This window comes from Diabrotica undecimpunctata, chromosome 8, assembly GCF_040954645.1.
Source record: "Diabrotica undecimpunctata isolate CICGRU chromosome 8, icDiaUnde3, whole genome shotgun sequence".
In the NCBI taxonomy this organism is placed as follows: Eukaryota; Metazoa; Arthropoda; class Insecta; order Coleoptera; family Chrysomelidae; genus Diabrotica; species Diabrotica undecimpunctata.
In genome coordinates this window covers 69,893,459-69,915,292 of record NC_092810.1, presented here as the reverse complement: position 1 = coordinate 69,915,292, position 21,834 = coordinate 69,893,459, and the positions used below count along the sequence as shown (strand labels likewise).

Below are 21,834 nucleotides of genomic sequence, written 5' to 3'. Positions count from 1 at the left end.
ATGGAGGCGTACCTATTCTTATTCGCAATACAATTACCTAGAGTGAACTAAATATAAATTATAATTAAACGATTGAACTAAGTTTTCTACCTATATACAAACCTCTTAAAAAGTTAGTAAAAGCTCAGTAAATGATTTTTTAAACATATTCCTAAAATTCAGTGACCCCATTAATTTCAGGTGGAGATTTCGTCTGCTTATCATACAATTTGAATATATAGTTATAATGATGCAATTGGAACACAACTTATTAAAACTGCAGATGATCTTAATTCGAAGTGGAAATTGAACAGTCAATAAACTTACTTTTACCTTTAATTGTGGCTTATTCCCATTTAAATAGTACTTATTTTATAGTTTATAATAATAGAGAATCTACTATTTTAACTCAACCAGATTAAAATAAGTCAGCTAGCGATGTTACGTTTGTTACGGCAGATCTAGTCAATAAAATCAATTGGTCTATATATCCAGATACCCTGAGATCAAATAACCTTATGATCTATATAGAGATTATAAACATTTATTTACCTGAAGAAATTATCCCGAAAAGTAAATGGAATATAAGAAAGGATAATTAGTCCATGTGCGAAATCTCATCGAATCAATTTTTCGATAACTATCACAAAATGGTAGATACGTCAGAAAAATTTAATTTTTTGATTGATTACCTATATAAATTATGCCGCTATGTCAATTCCGAAATATAAAGCTCTCAAAAGCGAAATTAAAAATTATCCACGTTGGTAAAATAGAAATTGTGATGATATTATGAATGAGAGAAAACAATCACTTTTAAATTATAAGCAAAACCCTAACTTTGAAAATTACTTGAAATGTCATGATATCATGGCAAAAAGTAAAAAAATAAAAGAAAAAGTTAAAAAAAAAATTATCTCCGACTTAAACCAGAATACTCTTTTTTCAGCAATATATTATGGAATCAAGCCAGAATGATGAATAAAAAACCAATCTCTAATGCAATATGTCTTAACGATACATTAGTCTATAAAATTTTTGATCAAATTCTTTCTGGTTCTAGCAAAACTATTTTTTGTCAGAACACTTTATTTTTTGAGTACTATAATATGCTATTAAAAACTGTAATAACACTAAATCCCGAAAAAACCGAAATATCCGAAAGTCCAGGATTGGATAATATTAAAAATATACCATGATACATTAACTCCCAAAAATATCTAAACTCTTACTATTGGAAATATTTAACAAAGTAGTCAACAATAAAAGCGTAGTTCCTTCATTTTAAGATGTTATCATCATATCAATACTTAAACCAGGTAAGAATTCTAACTTGACGCAATCATATAGATGTATATATCTTATGTTCTGCCTGCTTAAAACTTTAGAACGTATGATTGCACAGAGATTGTAGGTTAAAAAAAAGAACTTACTTACTAACTATAAATTTGGGTAAAAAAAAGGAAGAAGTACTTTAGATACCCTTACAACTTTAGTTTATACCAATCAAGCAAACTGGATAGCGCTGTGTCGGAAATGTGCAGAATGAAAATTAACATACTGGGTCTTAGCAATATACAATGGCCTGAATCAGAAAAATGTAACACCAGAAATGGAACAATGTATTATTCTGAAAACAACGACTCCAAGCACAAACAGGGAGTTGGCATTATAGTTGATAATTCTCAAAAATTCTCAAAATTCTCAAAAAGCTGTTTGTAACTTTGTTCCCTACTCTGATCGAGTATTAATGCTGTCTCTAAACTCTCATTTAAAACGTAAAATAAATATAATCCAAGTATATGCACCCACTGCAGACAAGGATGAAGACACCATAGAGGCCTTCTATGAACAAATCGACAATGTCTTAAGGCCAACTAAAAGACAAATTGAAAGCTAAAGTGGGCCAAGGAGAAGTGGAGAATTGCGTGGGGCGATATGGACTCGGGGAAAGAAATGAACGTGGCGATAGGCTTGTCGATTTCTGTGTCAATGAGAAACTCATAATTACAAATACCTTGTTCAAACTTCCTAAACGTAGACTATATACATGAAGGTCACCAGCTGACAATAACAACAAAATAGTCAAAAATCAAATAGATTATATTATCGTCAACAGAAGATAAATATAGAAACTCTATAATATCATCTAAAACTTATCCAGGAGCGGACATATCCTCCGATCACAACCCGGTTGTTTTGTCGATGAGAGTGAAACTAAAGGTCAACAGCCCTAGCATCAAGAAAATCATGGATACAGGACGTCTCAAACAAGACAACACATATGCGGAAACGAAATTTAAAATAAACGAGAACTTAAGGAAAGTCAAAGAAGATAAAGCGGAAACTAACTATTGACCAAAAATGGGGAAAAATTCAACATGCCCTTGTGTCAGTTGGAAAAGAAACCCTCAAACCACTTGGAGAAAAAACAAAACCTTGGATGACAGTAGAACTTCTTGAACTTATGGAAGAACGAGGAAAACATAAAGCAAAAGACCTGAATAAATACAAAGAAATTCAGAGCAACATCAGAAAGAAAATTCGAGAGGCAAAAGAGAGGTGACTCTCCGACAGATGCAAAGAAGTAGAAGATCTGGATAAAAAGTATGATAGCTTTAATTTACACAAAAAAATCAAAGAAATGACAGGTTCTAGAAAACGTACAAGAACGAATATCCTTAAAAATTATAAAGGGGATATTATTACTGATATAAGGGAGAGATTATGTCACTGGACCAATTACATCCAACAACTATTTAATGATGAAAGAAAAGAACTTTCATTAGAAATCACTGAGGATACCAGACCACCAATATTAAGAGAAGAAGTCATCTATGCCATCAAAAACACAAAAGAGGGTAAAGCTACTGGACCAGATGATGTGAGATCAGACTGCCACAATCCCCAGACAATGGCTGCAATCGACCTTTGTAGCAATTCCCAAAAAGCCAAGTGCAACAACTTGCTCAGATCACAGAACAATAGCTTTAATGAGTCACACACTTAAAACATTTTTGAAAATAATTCACAGCAGAATTGTAAAAACTCTTAAATATGAAATCCACAAGGAAAATAATTCCTGTAGCTGGCTGTATACCACGTATAACAAAAGGACCACGTCCAAAAAATTTTTAAATTTAATCACATATATTATAACTTTAATTCCTTCAGCCGGAAGATTTTCAATCCCTTTTCTCAATCTATTGGACTCACTTATATTAAAAATTTTTACGATACAAGCAGTATTAAACAATTTCATCTACATACGAAGTCTTACATTAGCTACAAATATATACTATTTATTTTTCCTTGTCCTAGATGTAAGCAACATAAAAGGACATTTCCATATATTTCAGCTAATTCTTCACAAATTACACCTTTTAGACCACACTCCATACGATAAAGAGTAACATAAGCTGCCTAATGCATACGTCATCCTCTTAAACATGACCTTCAACAACACCAGTAATTTACATCTTTTATATCCAATATTAAATAATTATAGAAAAAATTTTTAAATCCCAACACCTGGATTGCTGTTATCATTTTAACATCATCAAAGTTTTTTAATCTTTTGGCTGTAGTAATATAATGTTTAACTAACACTGTTTCATGGTTCATTGACATTTTGTTTTTGACACCGTTCATGGGTATTTTATCAATCAGTTGCCAGCCGTAGTCCGTTTGAAGAGGTTTACTCTCCGGACACTGGAACTCACTTAAGCATGGGTGTATGTTACCTGAAGTAAAATCTAATTAAAATATTAAACATCATATAATATTATCAACATCATGTACAATCTTTGGTAACACATTTCATTTTAAAGGGTTTTTACCCAAATATTTTGGTGGCTCAGGCATGGTAACCTGTAAGTATAACCATTTTATTGTTTTTTAACCTTAGTCAAAATTTTAAACCACGTTTGCTGTAATTAAATGGTTTATACTTATTTTAGGTATTTTAACCTGATGATGGAACAGTTGTTCCGACAACGTTCGTGCTTGTAATGTTGCCCTTTTAAGGGTTTTTATAAAATAAAATATACCCACATACAAAGACTAACCTCTTTTCTTAAATATGAAATTAGTGACACACAATTTGGCTTTAGAAATGGTATGAGTACAAGAGATGCTTTGTTCGGCTTGAATGTGATGGCTCAGAGATGGATGGACATGAATCAGGACATGTACTTATGTTTTGTAGACTTTGAAAAGGCATTTGATAAGGTTCAATATAAAAAGCTTGTAGATATATTAAAAAGCAAAAATATTGACAATCGTGATATGAAAATTATATCTAACTTATATTGGAATCAAACTGAAAAGGTAAGAGTTGACAACCAGTACACCCAAAATATCAAAATACAGAAAGGAGTCCGCCAGGGTTGCGTGCTGTCCCCACTACTTTTCAATGTCTACAGTGAAGCGGTGTTTCAAAAAGCGCTCTCAGAAGGTATATCTATCAATGGAGAAGTTTTGAATAACTTACGTTTTGCAGACGATACAGTAATAATGACGAATAACAGCAATGATTTACAAAACGTAATGCATCGCCTTAATGAACGCTGTCATGAGTACGGACTGAAGATAAATTTAAAGAAAACTAAATGCATGATCATGACTAAATCTGCACATGCAAATATCCAATTGACTATTGAAGATACTGCAATTGAGAGTGTTAATAACTATAAATACTTATTAACATGGATAACATCAGATGTAGACCAAACCAAAGAAATTAGGACACACATTGAAATAGCACGTGCATCATTTTTTAAACTTAAAAAGTTTCTTTGTTGTCGGAATATAAGGTTAGAACTACGCCTGAGAATGCTTCGATGTTAAGTGTTCTCTACTCTTCTTTATGGCTTGGAAGCGTGGACACTTAAACAAGTCCATCTGAATAAGTTGGCCGCCTTTGAATTTTGGTGTTACAGAAAAATCCTACGAATATCATGGATTCAAAGAATGTCAAACGTAGAAGTAACTAGAATGATAGGAAATGGGGCGGAAATAATATTAACTATCAAAAGACGAAAACTTGAGTAATTAGGACATGTGATGAGAGGGTAAAACTACGCATAATTACAACTTATTATGCAAGGAAAAATCCGAGGAAAGCGAAATGTGGGAAGACGAAGAATAGCCTGGCGTAAAAACTTAAGGGAATGGTTTGAATGCAGTAGTGCAGAACTTTTTAGAGCGGCAGTCAACAGAGTCCGCATAGCCATGATGATTTCCAACCTTCGATAGAAGATGGAACTTAAAGAAGAAGACAACTTTAGTGATAGATATTCAGAGCACGTTTACGGACAACACTTACTTACCTGTACTATGCATGGACATAGCTGGAGCAAATGATAGTGTAAGTCTTGATATTTTAGTTAAAATATTAATCAAAAACTTCCAAATATCGTCTCGGTTAGCAAAATCAATTTATAATTTTTACTCCTGTAGTAAGATTTATCTTAGATCAAATAATGGTGGTCTCATATGTCCATAATACAATAACGTAGGATTGCTCCAAGAATCAGTCTTGAGTCCTTTATTATTTAATCTTTATACTACCAACTTGCATAACAGTCACGTTGAAAACTGTACTTTAAACACAATACAATATGATGATGATTTTCTTGTTTACTCATATTCCAAAAAATATGATACAAACATTAGGTAAAATAGATGACTTGTCAAAAAATTGGTTCCAACAAAATGGATCTGAAATTTCTTCAAAAAAATCGTGTGTTTAAATTTTTACACGACATAAGTTACCAAAAATGGATAAATTATAACCAACCAATCAGTATAGTTTCCAAACTTCTATCAAAAATTTTTGGAAGACTGAAAACATTAACTGGAAGAATTGCGCAAATGAAATGGAACTGGGCAGTACACGTGGAATGAAATATGAACGATAAACTTTGTACATTGGAGACCACACGAGTACAGTCGTAGTAGAGGAAGGCGACAAAAATGGTGGCTAAGCAAACAGATATTGCTCAAGGTTACACTGGAGTGTAAAATGAGTGAGATGGTTTCTATTTTTGTTATATACATATAGTTATATAGTCCGATAAAAAATATTTTGACTTATATTTACGCTCCATGTATGTAGGCAGTACAGTATGGTTACTATGAATAACCCGGATTTTTCAACTTTTTAATCGTTATATCTCCGGTGATTCTTATGAGAAAAATGTAGAGATAGCTATTATAGATACTTGAATGATCTAAAATTTTTGTCTTATTTTCATGATAAAACTAAAAAAACGTAAGAAACTCACATTTGGAACTTTTGACCTTAAATATCTTTTTTGCAGATGTGGGATCGATGTAGACTTTTCACATTTTTTTTATATTAGTGTTGCAAGCATGTGTACCCATTTTTAGTTCTATGTACATTACCACTATTTTTTGCGCTAACTTGACTTGTCTAAGAGAGCCTTGGCTGTGTCAGTTAGCACTACTTTTTTAAATGGACTACCTGCATGTGACTCATACATACTCAATTAAACAGACGCTGGATCATCCAACTCAGGGGAGATAATATTTATTTCCAGATGTACCACACATATAGCCAATAGCTTAATAGAACATAAGAAAATTTGTTTTTCTGTTTAAAAATAATATCAACTTGATTTCTATACATGTTATAAAATTGTTTGTAGATATGTCTTAGAACCTCCGTTAACTTTGAGCAAAGTATTCAAGCCAACAAGAAACATTGAATTACAACTGCCTACGTTCCTCCAGAAGATTAGCGTCAGGATTCATAGCCACTGGCCAATCCATGACGAGATCAAACAACGATGCGAATTGCAAAAATTGCGAATGTAAATCTTTTTCACACTTAAAATATATTAAAATATTCCTTACACTCATTACTTTAAAAAATACTAATTGTTTAGCATTTAAGTATAAACACGTTAAAAATTAAAATCAATGGGTAAAGTTTTGACTGTTAAGGTTGTGATGGGTAGCTTTTTTAGAAAGCAGACTCAGTAAAACACAGGTTTAAATTAAATAAAAATATATTCGAAATAAAGAAATAACAAAATAAAATTAGATTCTAGGTAATTATACAATGAAAATTAAATCGTCAATCCTGGCGACAGCCTCCACGACAGTATGATCCACTATTTAATATCTGCGAAAAATAAAATACAATTAATGATATAAAATTTAAACGGCAGTTGGGTTAATACACTGTGTTAATACACTTACACACAGGACATGGTAGGGAAACGGATCAAAGGAGAAGAGATAGAGCAGGCCAATTAACACTCGGCCTGATGAGGAACGGATAGAACTCTGGTTTCTCTTCGACGGTCACATCGATGTAGGAGGGACTTCAGGTGGGGATGCGTAAATACGTATCGACGTAAACATGTGGTAAATACTTACGTTTATATAGTAATTGAAACTACACATAACGAGGTCAGATGATCCTTAAATTACATTAAAGTAATAAATTTTATACTTATTATGACACTAGGTCGATGAAAAAGGATTACATTTTTAAGGGAAGATACAAATTTCCGGTCGAAAATTGGACCTAGTCCAACGAGTGGTGACAACCAACTGGTCAAATCAGGAAGTACAAATTACTTACAAGTGACAAGATCTTCAAGACAGATGAAAGGTAGTTTTAAATGAATGATCAAATAATATGTGCTGACTCTTGGTAATATTTAGAATACAATTTATACTTACTTACTCCGTGACGTTACAACCCTTCGTGGGTTTTAGCTGACTCGACAACATGCCTCCACTTCTGTCTTGAGCAACCTCCATCCAATTCTCCACGCCCATAGTGCTTAGGTCTCCTGCTATATTATCTCGTCACCGGAGACGAGGGCGTCCGCGTGGTCTCCTTCCAGTTGGGACTTCCTCCCACACCAGTCTTACTGTTCGTTCGTTAGAATGTCTTCTGAGGTGTCCTACCCATTGGAGTCTTCTGGACTTTATTTCTTTTATGATGTTGGCGTCTGGGTAAAGTTCTTCAGACCTGTATCTTCGTACGTCTTGTTAGTTGTTTCGATTTTATAAGGTTCTGGAGGGCAAAAAGACATCTGTTGCCGGCCTGGATCCTGTTGTTTATTTCTTGTGATCCGTTATTGTCTTCAGTTATTGTTGTTCCAAGATACTTGAATTCTCTAACGCACTCAAAGTTAAAGTCATCGATGGTGATGTTCTGACCGATTCTGTCCCTTCTTTGGTTATTGCAGCTCTTTTATTTCTTTCTTTCTCCCCTTCCTTTTACCCTATCAGGGTGTCGGATTTAAGCTAGCTATTTTAATTTCCATTTACCCACCTCTTCCATTCTTTTCTGTTTCCTGCCATTATTTTCAATTCCTCGAGTGATTTTTGTTTAAGTTTTCCAGCCTCTACTACTTGCTGTATCCATTTTTTTCTTGGTCTGCCTCTTTTTCTTTTTCCGATGTTTTTTGCTTCATAAACTTTTCTTGTTATTCTATTGGATTGCATCCTTATCAGATGCCCATACCAGTTCATTTGTCTCTTTGCTATTTTGTTCATTATCGGTTCCTGGTTGGCCATTCTCCTAATAGTCTCGTTGCTTAATCTATCCCATTTTGTCTTTCCGACTATCCTTCTTGGATGTCTCATCTCCATTGCGTTTATCCTGCTCTTATGTTTTTTCAGAATTGTCCAGTTTTCACTTGCATAGAGCACAGTCGGTATCACTATTGTGTTATATATTTTTATCCTTGTTTCTCTTGCAAGTTCTCTTTTCCCATTATTGGGGCTAACGCATAATATAACTTGTTTGATTTCTTTGCTCTATTTGTTATTTCCCATTCTATTTTTCCGTCATTAGTTATTATACTTCCCAGGTATTCGTAAGTTGTTACTATTTCCAATTCTGACTTTTTACATTTTATCTTTATTTGATTATCTTCCTTATCTCCTTTGCCGATGATTACCATTACCTTACTTTTTTCCTCGTTTATCTTCATTTTAGGTTCTTCTATTTGTTCTACCCATATATCCATTAGTTTCTGCATTTTATTCTCGGAATCTGCTATTAGTACTAAGTCGTCTTGCATACATTAAGGACTCTATTGTTACCGGTTGTAATCTGCGGTAACCTATTATTGTCTGTAGTTGATTGGTTCTGACTCTAGTGTTTCTTATCAATTCGTTTATTACTATTATGAATAGCAGTTATTGCAGCTCATATACATATATTTCGTCTTGTTTTCGTTGATTTGGAGCCCCATCTTCTCTGCTTCCTTCTCGAATCTTACGAAAGTCTCCTTACATCCTTAATCGTGTGTTTCCTATTAGATCGATATCGTCTGCAAATGTCAGTAGTAAGTTTGGTCCTTCTTGATGGAATACTGTATTCGGTTTTTTGATTCTTGCACTTCTGATTATGTGTTCCAGAGCTAAGTTAAAGAATTGTCGTGAAAGTGTATCTCCCTGTTTTAGTCCATTGTTTATTTCAAATGTCTCCGAGTATTGTTGTCCAACTCTCACCTTACATCGTAACCGTTCCATACACATCCGTATCAACCTGACTAGTTTTTTTGGAAAGCCAAGTTCCTGCATCGCTGTTCACAGTCTGGCCCTGCATACTCTATAAAATGCTATAATATTGTTTTAAATGATAAAAAGTTGAAGGTAAATTAATGTTTATTCAGTTTAAATTAAATTTATTGTTAATTTTGAGTAAAGCTTGTACGGAAAGTACAAAAAAAATCCAAATTAATATTATTCAGTTAAGTTTTATTGTTTTGATTTTAGGAAGTAGATTCCTATGGTAACTATGGGCGTTTGTGGTTAGGTGGGAGTCCTTATGGTCTAGGGCTTCGGTTGGTTCTGGACCTTTGCTAGGTCTGGGACCTGGTGGCCCAAGACGTTTGCTTGGTGGAGGTCCAGGTGATCCGGGCATTTGCTTGGTGGAGGGCCTGGAGGTCTAGAGCGTCTGCTTGGTGGAGCGCCTGGTGATCTGGGCCGTCTGCTTGGTGGAGATCCAGGTGGTCCAGGCATTTGCTTGGTGGAGGGCCTAGTGGTCTAGAGCGTCTGCTTGGTTGTGGTACAGGGGTCCGGGACGTTTGCGAGGTAGGGCGTTTGGTATGTCACTTGGACTTAAGGCTCCGTTGTTACTTCGTGTTTACTAGAGGGTGGTGGTAGTCCTGTTGGTTTTTGGTCTATTGAAGCTCCTTCTTTGACGTCATTAGAAAATTTTATCGGATTTAGAATTAGATAAAATAACGACACTTAGGTCGTTGTTAATATCTGAAAAAAATTAGGCTCTACAATCAATAATACCCTATTTTAATAAAATTAAAAAAAATATTAAAATAAATAAAATTGATCAAAATAAAAAATAAACATTTCCATAATTTTGTAACTTTATATATGACTATATTGCAATTTCAAGTTATTTGTCTTAAAATGCCAAAAACGCACTATATCAGTTTTTGTTTATTGGCGAGATTTATTTCTGCGTTTTTCTCTCTTCTATTTTTGATTTCTTTTTTCTCCTATTACAAACTTGCTAAAAATAAAATTAAATTTTACTTTAATTACTAATAAATTATTGTATAACTCTAATTACTTATAAATAATTTAATGAACTGTTATGTTTTTATTAATCTAATTTATTGTCTTCATTTATTATCAGAAGTTCTACATTTATAACACTTACAAGTTTAAAGTCTTTATTTGTCAAATATAATTAATTTATTTCACACTAATAATTATATAATTTATTTACATTTATTACAATTCGCGTTACAATTCGAAACTCGGCGCGATATTATTTTTTTAGACTAATTGTCCTCAACAAAATTCCCTCTTTAAATAGAAAATGCCGTTAATCGAGAATTCCGGCGATTCCCTTCGAATAGACGAGAAGGTCACTCGGACTGGTTTTAATCGATCTGCTTCTAGAAACTTCGAATCGTGGGTGACCCGGCAGAATTTAGCTGGGGTTTCTGCCGGCTGGTGTATTATCTAGAAAAGACTTGAATAAGAAAGGATGTTTACAGTTTAGATATTATGCGTCATTATTTATCGTAACAGAACATAATATTTTGGAATGTTTATACAGGTCTCAATTGTACATAGGATGATTGCAATTATAATTTAGTTATAAGCTTGTAACTATTTTATTTATTATTGTCTGAATTCTGAAAACTGTTAATCTAGTAAATGACGGTTTTTGAGTGTTTCGTCACGACGGATTTGCTTGAAAATTTATATTTAGGTTCCTCTAGCCCTCTACTTAACTTTTAAACTTAAGCTTAGGGCTACTTTTACTTAGGAGTAAAAGTTACCTCTTCTTAAGAAGAAGCGTTAATTCTAAGCAACTTTTGATGTATGGAGTTTTTACGTAGTCAATAATTTGAGTTACTTGTAAGTGAAAATGTTTATTTTTCAAAATTAAAATAACGTTTTCAGTCGGTTCTTCATAAATAACTCAAGAAGTATTTGCCGAAAAAATATTTTTAGCAAAAATGTAGCCTATATAAAAAAATGATGTACCTATAAAGTCTCTAGACCCAGTAGAAGCAAAGTTATATCTCATGAAAAGTAGGTTCCCTTTTGTCAAATTCCAAATCGAATATTTCGAAGTCAAATAGCCAAAAAGTGAAGCACTTTTCGACGAATACTCATAAAAACTTTTTTAAACCGTTTAAAAAACGCTTTATTTATGTTTTTTAAAAAATATTTCTCTAGCGTCAAAACTAAACGAATTTCGCTCAAAATAAAGTTGGTCCCTTTTTTTGGTAAAAACATCGTGAAAATCACACCCTAATTAGCACCACAAATAAAAATAAATGTTTTTGCATTACAATTTACTTTATTTATGTATTTTTAATATATCATTTACGTAAGTTTGACCGGTTCAATGTGCTTACAGTCCATCCCAAACCCTTCTCTCAGTGCGTCACTAATTTTGACGTCATATAGGATTTTAAGAATGTTGAGAATTATTGCATGACATTTTAGTTAAATCTGACAGTTGCAGGATCGTAATCGGCAAAATGTGAAAAGGTTATTTTTTTTTAATGTGGAGTAACAACTGTAACATTTCAAAAAAAAATTTAATATACATATTAAAGATCCCGTCCTGTATACAAATTTTTATTAATAAGTAATTTAAAACTTACTTCACGAACGGCAGAAAATAGTAATAAAGTTGTCCCAACCTCTTTTTCTAATTGAAAATAATTTTCTCGGTATATCTCGGCATATTTAAAATATTTTTATGACAATAAATGCAAAATTAAATTTTCACTATAAAATGTCTGAAACTACTAACCTGGAATGACAATTATCATTTCATCAGTTGACATTGTGAAAGTAGTGTCACTAATCGGCGTCAAATTATATTTATGCGCATCATTCATTTAATATCTATTTAGCGCATTCTAAACTCTAACCAATTATACGTCCGTAAGTAGAATTCGCTTTAATATGCAAATACCCGTGGACGATACATAATTTTCTAAGTTCTATGTATAATAATCACAGACTCTCGTTTTTTTCTGTCACTTCTAGCTTGTTGTAATGTGTTAGAGAGAATTCGATCAACTATGACGCACTGAAAGAAGGGTTTGGGACGAACTATACTTTGGTTTTACAGTAAAAGTAAATTTTTTTGAAAAACTTTGGAAAAAAAACCTTTTTTTTTTTAATAACCTAAAAAGTATTAGTGATACGCAAAATCTTAAGGAGTAAAAAAATAAAGGTTTTGCTTTTCTTAACATTTCGTTTGTTTTTGTTTTTCTGTAAGATAAAAATTGGTTAAGATGGTTGTTCAAAGTTTGCATGCACTCGTGAAAAGTGACACGGCCAAACCCTTTTACTTACAACCCTTTCAAAAATAAGGATTTAAAAAAATTAATTTAAATAATCTTATTCCCCTTAAAAACCCACAAATTGGTTTTCTTAAAAACTTCTTAGTTTAAAAGCTAACCGAGTTTGCTTAATTCCGGGTATTACTTGATTGCCTATTCGAGCGTTAAAATCCCCCCGTTTAAGCACGGTTTTCCCGGTATATTTAAAAATTTTAATGTGACAAGGAACTGGAATTTTGGTATTTTTAAAATTTTTAATGGACTGCGCGTGCATGCTAAGGAAATTGCAACTTAATTATTCATTTTCACGACAAATACAAACTGACCAAATGTTAAATATATGTGACCATTTGCCAGCGTTTTAATCTCTATCGAATACAGTTATTTGTTTTGTAGATTTCTCTTAATGAGATGCCAACATCTTTTTTGTGACCAAATCGTGACCTTTCAGACCATATAATTATTATTACGAAATTCGAGAAATGAGCTGCCAACCTGCCAGGGCTCGTTTAGATGCTTAGTACAGACCGCGAATAATTCAGATCAAGACTAAAATGCATTTTAAAATGAATGTGTTTTTTAATAGTTAACACTTTTGTTATTACGGCAGGTAAAAATAAAAAATTTCGATTTAATGTTAATAAGTTAAGTTTTTATTTTGTTGAGTTTAGGCACTAAGAACTAGGACGTCTGCTTGGTGGAGGTCCAGGTGGTCCAGGTCGTTTGCTTGGTGGAGGACCTGATGGTCTAGGACGTCTGCTTGGTGGAGGTCTGGGACGTTTGCTTGAAGGAGGGCTTGGTGGTCTTGGGCGTCTACTTGGTGGAGGTCCGGGTGGTCCGGGACGTTTACTTGGTGGAGGGCTTGGTGGTCTTGGGCGTCTGCTTGGTGGAGGTCCTGGTGGTCCTGGACGCTTGCTTGGTGGAGGGCCTGGAGGTCTTGGACGTCTGCTTGGTGGAGGTCCGGGTGGCCCAGGACGTTTGCTTGGTGGAGGGCCTGGTGGTCTTGGTCGTCTACTTGGTGGAGGTCCGGGTGGTCCGGGACGTTTACTTGGTGGAGGGCCTGGTGGTCTTGGGCGTCTGCTTGGTGGAGGTCCTGGTGGTCCTGGACGCTTGCTTGGTGGAGGGCCTGGTGGTCTTGGACGTCTGCTTGGTGGAGGTCCGGGTGGCCCAGGACGTCTGCTTGGCGGAGGTCCCGGTGGTCTAGGACGTTTGCTTGGTGGAGGACCGGGTGGCCCAGGACGTTTGCTTGGTGGAGGGCCTGGTGGTCTGGGACGTCTGCTTGGTGGAGGTCCCGGTGGTCCGGGACGTTTGCTTGGTGGAGGGCCTGGTGGTCTAGGACGTCTGCTCGGGGAAGGTCCAGGTGGTCCGGGACGTTTGCTTGGTGGAGGGCCTGGTGGTCTAGGACGTCTGCTTGGTGGAGGTCCAGGTGGCCCAGGACGTTTGCTTGGTGGAGGACCTGGTGGTCTTGGACGTTTGCTGGGTGGAGGTCCAGGTGGTCCTGGGCGTTTACTTGGTGGAGGACCTGGTGGTCTTGGACGTCTGCTTGGTGGAGGTCCGGGTGGCCCAGGACGTTTACTTGGTGGGGGGCCCGGTGGTCTAGGACGTCTGCTGGGTGGTGGTCCAGGTGGTCCGGGACGTTTACTTGGTGGAGGACCTGGTGGTCTTGGGCGTCTGCTTGGTGGAGGTCCTGGTGGTCCTGGACGCTTGCTTGGTGGAGGGCCTGGTGGTCTTGGACGTCTGCTTGGTGGAGGTCCGGGAGGCCCGGGACGTTTGCTTGGTGGAGGTCCAGGTGGTCCTGGACGTTTGCTGGGTGGGGGTCCTGGACGTTTGCTAGGTAGGGACTCTGGTAGATCACTTGGACTTGGAGGCTCCGGTGGTCCTGGCGGTTTACTAGAGGGTGTTGGTGGTTCTGTTGGCCTTAAGTGTGTTAAGTGTGGAAGTAATATTTTAATATCTTCAGAACCAGATAAAATACTGTCACTTAGATCATTGTTGACATCTGAAAAAAATTAGGATCTACAATCAGTAATAGGAATGCTACTTTACCTTAATATTATACAAAAATTAATTAAAATAGAAATAATTTCAAACTTTTGTTACTTATTCGCTCCGTGCGTGACCATGGTAGGGGTACCTTGAAACGATGCCAGCGTGCGTAGCGGCGAAATATGACAAAATTGGAGTCTTTTACGCATAAATTTTATCAAAAATGTGTGCAAATACATGTTGTGTATTTAATTGTGCTAATAATAGCAAAAATAGTAAGTGTAGTTTTTATAGGTTCCCAAAGATTACATATAAATTAGAGAAAAGAAAAGGATGGATCCGTGCTATTAATATGAAAAAGTAAATATCACATAACATCATTTTTATGCAATTAAAATAGGAAATATTTAAATAATTTACCTTAAATGATGTTGTATAAGGCTTCAAGCTAACTGCAGAGTGCCTGATGACTTTAGCTTTTATATCATAACTTTTACTATTACTGTTTTTAATTATATGCTCTTTCACGTGAAAAACTTGATTTGTCAGTACTAGATTTTTCCCTTTCTTTTCCGTTTGCGGTTAAAAAGATATATTATGATGAATTTTGAGAAACCCAGTTTTTAATACTACATTTATTTTGTACATAAACTGAAAAAATATAATTAAAAAGTTAATTATTAATAATTGTCATTTTCGCCTGTATTTACCAATGTCAAACATATGTCATATGTTTAACCTGAAAATTGGTAGGTCCAAAACTGTCAGATGAAGGTGGTAGGTGTCGCGTCAATCACGCACGGAGCGAATACGTGACAATATATGAATAAAATATTTGTAATTATCTTAAAATAATATTATTGATTTCTTACCATTATCGCAACTGACACCAGCCCAAAGGACTAGCGTCACAATTAATATTTTTAACATAGTGTTTGTAGCACGTACAAACTGTATAAAGATTTACGTAAGGAAATCTGTATTTATAGGAAAATTCTTAATTTAATTATCAGAAAAAGATAAAATGCTAATACAATAATACTTGTAATTAATTGTACACTTAAAGATAATATCTTTTTCGAATTCCACAATGTTTTGAAAAAAAAATAGTGTGAAACATATATTGCAATTCCAATTTGTGTCCTATAAATTTGCCTAAATGTATCAGTTTTTGTATATCGGTGTGATTTATTACTGCTTTTCTCGTTGTTTTATTTTTGACAAATTAAAAACAAAAAGATTAAAATCTATCAACTAGAACCGGAGTTACAGAATTTCATTAGTTTAAAGATTTTTTTTTATTTTTTCAACGCTTGAATTTTTGAGTCTTTCTCTCCCCCTGAGTTTGACCAGAGTTTGTCCTCTGGTCAAACATTTTTATTTCAGCCTCATTTTTAACACTTCAGACAATACTATCTAAATTTAATATTTTCTAAAATTTGTATAATAAAACAACTCTTTATTTTTAAAATCAGTCAAGAGGCAAATGCGTAGGCTAAAAAGTAAGATACACACGCGTATAAATATATACAGTGCTTTTCAGATAGAACTATCAACCTTAAATAACTTTTGAACTTCTAATTTTTAGGAAAAGCGCAAAACATGTCAATTAGTATTTGAAGGGTTAGACATTATGTCATTTACTGCGAAATGCACCCCCTCCCCCCTTATATCTTCCCTTTATTTTTTTAAATTACTTCACCCTTTTTTTATTTTATATTTGGATTGTATTTTTTATACTGATTTCAAAAATGTAAAATGCATTCGGCTTGAAGTGATTAGTTTATGATGAGACAGACAATTTTTGTTTGTTTACACTTTGCAAGAATGAATCGAAATTGTAGGCTTATACTACAAAATAATAATTGTGCAAGAGCTGCTGCTACAATTTTTAATTAAACACACCACAGTAGACATGCAACTCATAAGTATGCGATTAAACTGATGTAGAAATTTAAAGCAACAGGGCCAGTTTGCAATAAAAAACATCATTGACAGGGACCTGTAAATAGCGAAGCAATCCAAGTAGCCGTTTTTTTTTTATTTTAAGCCCTTCTCTCTATTCGGATTGCCGAATATAGACCTCTCCTAATTCTCGCCATTCATCTCTGTTGTTTGTAAGACGTTTCCACATTGGTCCTGCAATTCTTTTAATATAGTCACTCCAATGCATTTGCGGTCTTCTTCGTGGTCTGTTGGCTTCATATGGCCGCCAAGTCTCGATTTCTTTATTCCATCGGCCATCCTTAAGACGTTCGTTATGTCCATCCCATTTCCATTTCATTTTAGCTGCCTATTCGACAGCATATTTTACTTTTGTTCTAGTACGAATGTCTTTATTGGTTTTATGGTCTTTGAGTGAGATACCCAGCATCTGCCGTTCCATAACTGTCTGAGTTTTTTTTATCTTATCCATGTTTATTTTAGTGAATGTCCAGGTTTGAGCTCCATATGTAAGTACAGATAGGATACAGGAATGAAACACTTTGGTTCGTAGTCTTTGAGGTATATTTTTATTTTTAAGTACGTATGAGAGTCTTCTGAATGTTGCCCATCTCATTTTTATACGTCTGCTTATTTCAGTAGTCTGTTTTTCTTTGCTAACCTTGACATTTTGACCCAGATATGTATATTCATCTACGTGTTCTATCTCTGTCCCTTGGATGTTTATCATATGTTTGTCATCTTTGTTTGACATTAGTCTGTTGAGTTTCTTAGGCAAGTGGTTAATCGTATTAGAAAAATAGTAGAAAATGATAACTTTTTTGAAGATTTGGTTGTGTTTTAACATGATGAATCTTCTTAACACTTTGCTCTTCTTGTGCGACAGTTTTTAAACAAAACTTTTTCCGCTCATTGGATAGGTAGAAGAGGACAGATGATGGATAGGCCACCTAGTTCATAGGATCTAAAACCCCTAGACTGCTTCTTATGGGGGTATTTAAAAACAGAAATTTATGCTACTCAACCAGAATCTCTGGATGATTTACAACAAAGTATATACGATGAATGTCGACAATTAAGTGCAGAGAAGAATTTTAAAATATATTCTACTATTTATGAAAGTGAATGGCAGTCATTTTGAATAATTATTGTAAACATTTTTGGTAGTGAAATGTTCATTTTAAATGTTTGTAATTGTAACGTAGAGACATGTGCGTGTTTATTTTTGATCGACTATTAAAGAGCTATAATTTGATAACCATTTCCGAAAAGAAAAAACCATCTTTAATAACAATGCGATAAGATTATCTCGCATAGCGGAAGCTTCTGCGTGAGTCTTTTCACTAGTGAGAAGAGTATCGACCTAAAAGTCTGTTTTTACGCATGCTCTTGGACATGCTCAAGATCGATCCAAGATTGAAAAATCATCATCTTGAGCTAATAGTTTAAAGGTTCGCGTTGATAAATATGATGCCGGTGCGGTACCGTACGTGAAGGTATTAAGAATGTTGTTTGACACATAAAATCCAATTTGTTGGTCATTTTTATTATCTGTCTATGACATGCTAGTTAATTTCTTATACTCAGTCAAAAAGGTGGAATAGTCCAGCTGCAGAGCAGGATCTTTAGGAAAACGATTTTCTAGCGAATAAAAACGTTTTAACGCGCTATTGTATGAGTGACCTAATTTCGATTTTTTGTCATTAAATGGCAACCTTACGATGTATCTACCAGTAACATCCCGAGTAGTGTGACACTCGTAATACTCTTCGCTTGCTTTTTCTTCCGGCGACAAACTTTTGCTGCTTGGAATTTCTTTCATTTCCCAGAAGCGATTTAAATTAAGGTTCGACATTGGACTATTTAATGAAAGATGGCACGAAATATTTTACAATCGAAATAAATTATTTATTTCACCTGCAACAATACAACCTAGTTGAGTTTTTTGGAGAACAACATTAGACTAGTTTTTCAACGATACTGAGAACTTTGTAAAATAATTTAACTCCCAAAAGAGCTTCCACTTCCTCGGGTTTGCAAAATGCAGGATCAGCTAACACGATATTTTTTGGTATTTCGAGTTGAGTAGGATTTATTTGAATCGACGGCATTGTTCTGCTGATTTGTGGCAAAGTCAAAAATTCAACAGTTTTTTGAAATTTTAAAACGCGAGTTGATTGTAGCATACGCAATATTTTTTTTACTTTAGTCTTACTTTAGTTTACTTTAGGAAAAGCTTCCTTGGAACAGTGCAGGATGAACCGCCTAAGTATTTTCCTCTTCCCCAGGTTCAATGGACCGGCCAGTCCCTAGACTTTAAAACGTGGAAAACTATGAATCGGATAAGAACGGGGGTCGCTCCAGTAAAATCAAACATGGCAAAATGGGGAAAAATCGACCAAGATGATGTGAACTGTGACTGTGGAGAAACACAGAATATGGAACATCTTCTTACATGCAGAAACTGTCCTCATCGATGTACCCTCGAAGATTTGTGGCTCGCCAACAAAGATGGAACCGACGTAGCCCGATACTGGGCCGAAATTTTATGAATGACATGTCCGGACACGATAAAGTAAAGTAAGTTTACTTTAGTCGATAAATCATCTACCCCGGAAACTGTGATATTAACGGATTTTTGATCAAAATTTAAAAATTGAGCTACTACTTCGGTAATAAAATGTACTTGAGAACCAGCGTCTATATATAAGGATATAATATATATATATATATATATATATATATATATATATATATATATATATATATATATATATATATATATATGTATGTATATAGCATATGTAGCGAGATCTACTACCGCGGTAGATAATAGGACTTCAGTGGATACATGAGCACGCAAATTTAGGATAGCACTAATTGTATCCGTGTTTGTATTTCTACTGCTATTCGAAGCTTTTTTTGGTTTATCGAAATGCAACAAACTGTTGTGTTTTTGATGAAAAGTGCGACAGTTGGAAGCGGTACATTGCAAGACGCGATGGTTTTTACGTAAGCAATTAATACACCATCCACCTTTTTTAGTACCTTCATAACGTTTAATTTATATAATGCTCACCTTCACAAAAAATACTACTATTTTGTAAAGTAGTTGCAGTATAAGTTTGTTAATTTCGCGAATACTAAGCCATATTCGATGATTTTGATTTATTTGGTGGATGATTTTTGATAGTAGCTTGCTGAGATCGCGTGTTTTCGAGTTGAACTTTTCTATTTAAAAACGACATCATTTGTTTCATTGTTGGATTACGCGTTCCATCGTTGGCGGATACTATTAGTGAATTTGTCTTTAAATAAAATGCCGAGAAAAGAATCCCACGAGTCCCATCGACTCGTGGGATTCTTGTTTCTCGATTTTTTAACGCTCTTAAATATTTTTGAATATGATCCAAGAATGAGCGAGTTAAAAATTCTTTTAATATACACGGTGTATCTATTAGCGATTTGATATAACTATCATGAATGAATTTTCGATCGTCTTAGCGCTCTTGTGACAAATTCCACGCGACATCATAATTTTGAGCAGACGATTCGATAGAAGATATTATGTCCTCATTTTCTTCTGTTAAACAACTTTTCAAATAAAATAGTTTTTCCACGGGAGGAATGTTATTATCTTCATGAACTGATAAATTAAAAAAATCATAAAAACCTAACCATGTGTCAATACTGCCATTCAAAATAGACAAAGAAATAGTTGGAAGCGAAGCTGCTGAGAAATTTGTTGCAAAATAATTTGTTATAGAATCTGTTAATGCAATGTTGTTTGCAGATTGAATTTCTGCCGACGACGACCATGAAGAAACGCTAGAAAATATTGGTTCTGGCGGTGTACCATCCAAAATTAACGATTTTAATTTTTCCGTAATCCGATCTGACAAAAAAAGTGTAACGATTACGTATGTTTTATAATATTGTTATTCAAATTCTACACGATAATTAGTAAGTTCATCCGATGCTTCCAGTAATATTTTCACTCCATTTGAACGATTTCAACATTTTCACGAACTTTTTCTATGTCCTGATCCTGATAACGTTTTTCTAAGCTTAAGCTTAGAAAATCTTTTTCTGGATTGTATTTATTTAAAAAATAATCATATTTAGTCAAAGATTGCTTGGCATTACCACGTTTGACATTAAGGGCTTTAACTATTTCTTCTTCTCCTTCTTAGGCAGCTGGCTTTTGTAGGGCTAACACCCGTAGCGTCACTTCCACTCGAACATCGAGAAGAAGCAGACCATCCAGAGAGACTTGAAAATGACAAGTGAGATCTTGCCGAAACGTCGTCAAAATGGTTTTTATCAAAACAAACAACATTTAATGCGGATCTAACCCGGAATACCATTGATATAACATACAGCTCCCGCGGAAATATCAAAACTAACATATATATATATATATATATATATATATATATATATATATATATAGATATATATATATATATATATATATATATATCTATATATATATATATATATATATATATATATATATCTATATATATATATATATATATATATATATATATATATCTATATATATATATATATATATATATATATATATATATATAGATATATATATATATATATATATATATATATATATATATATATATATATATATATATATATATATATATATATATCTATATATATATATATATATATATATATATATATATATATATATATATATATAGATATATATATATATATATATATATATATATATATATATATATATATATATATCTATATATATATATATATATAGGGTGGAAACCACTTATGGAATAACATTATTTCTGTACTTGTTTTAAAAATAATAAAAAACGCTGATACTTGCAGATTTTTTATATATAAATATACGCTTTATCCCTAAATTTAAATGTACAACGTGATTCACGCAAACCTAGAATAGTCCATAAGCTTTATTTTTAATAGAACATCCTGTATATTTTTCTTAACACTGCTTAACACAATAATCTCAACGAACTGTATCATGTATGGTATATTATAAAAAATATATGGTGAAATACTGAAATTATAAAGTGTGCAAACA

The 21,834-nt window shown here is 34.0% G+C and overlaps 2 protein-coding genes across 2 annotated transcripts in view; one reads left to right on the top strand and one right to left on the bottom strand.

Moving 5' to 3' along the window:
- Window positions 1-21,834, top strand: part of LOC140447677 (uncharacterized) — a 665,708-nt gene that overhangs the window by 430,125 nt on the left and 213,749 nt on the right. The window lies entirely within an intron of this gene.
- Window positions 13,446-15,753, bottom strand: LOC140448441 (uncharacterized). The gene is made up of 2 exons (XM_072541521.1): window positions 15,674-15,753; window positions 13,446-14,814 (listed from the first exon to the last, which is right to left on the bottom strand). Exons 1-2 carry the CDS (start codon window positions 15,729-15,731, stop codon window positions 13,490-13,492), a joined length of 1,383 nt encoding a protein of 460 aa, XP_072397622.1. The 5' UTR covers window positions 15,732-15,753; the 3' UTR covers window positions 13,446-13,489.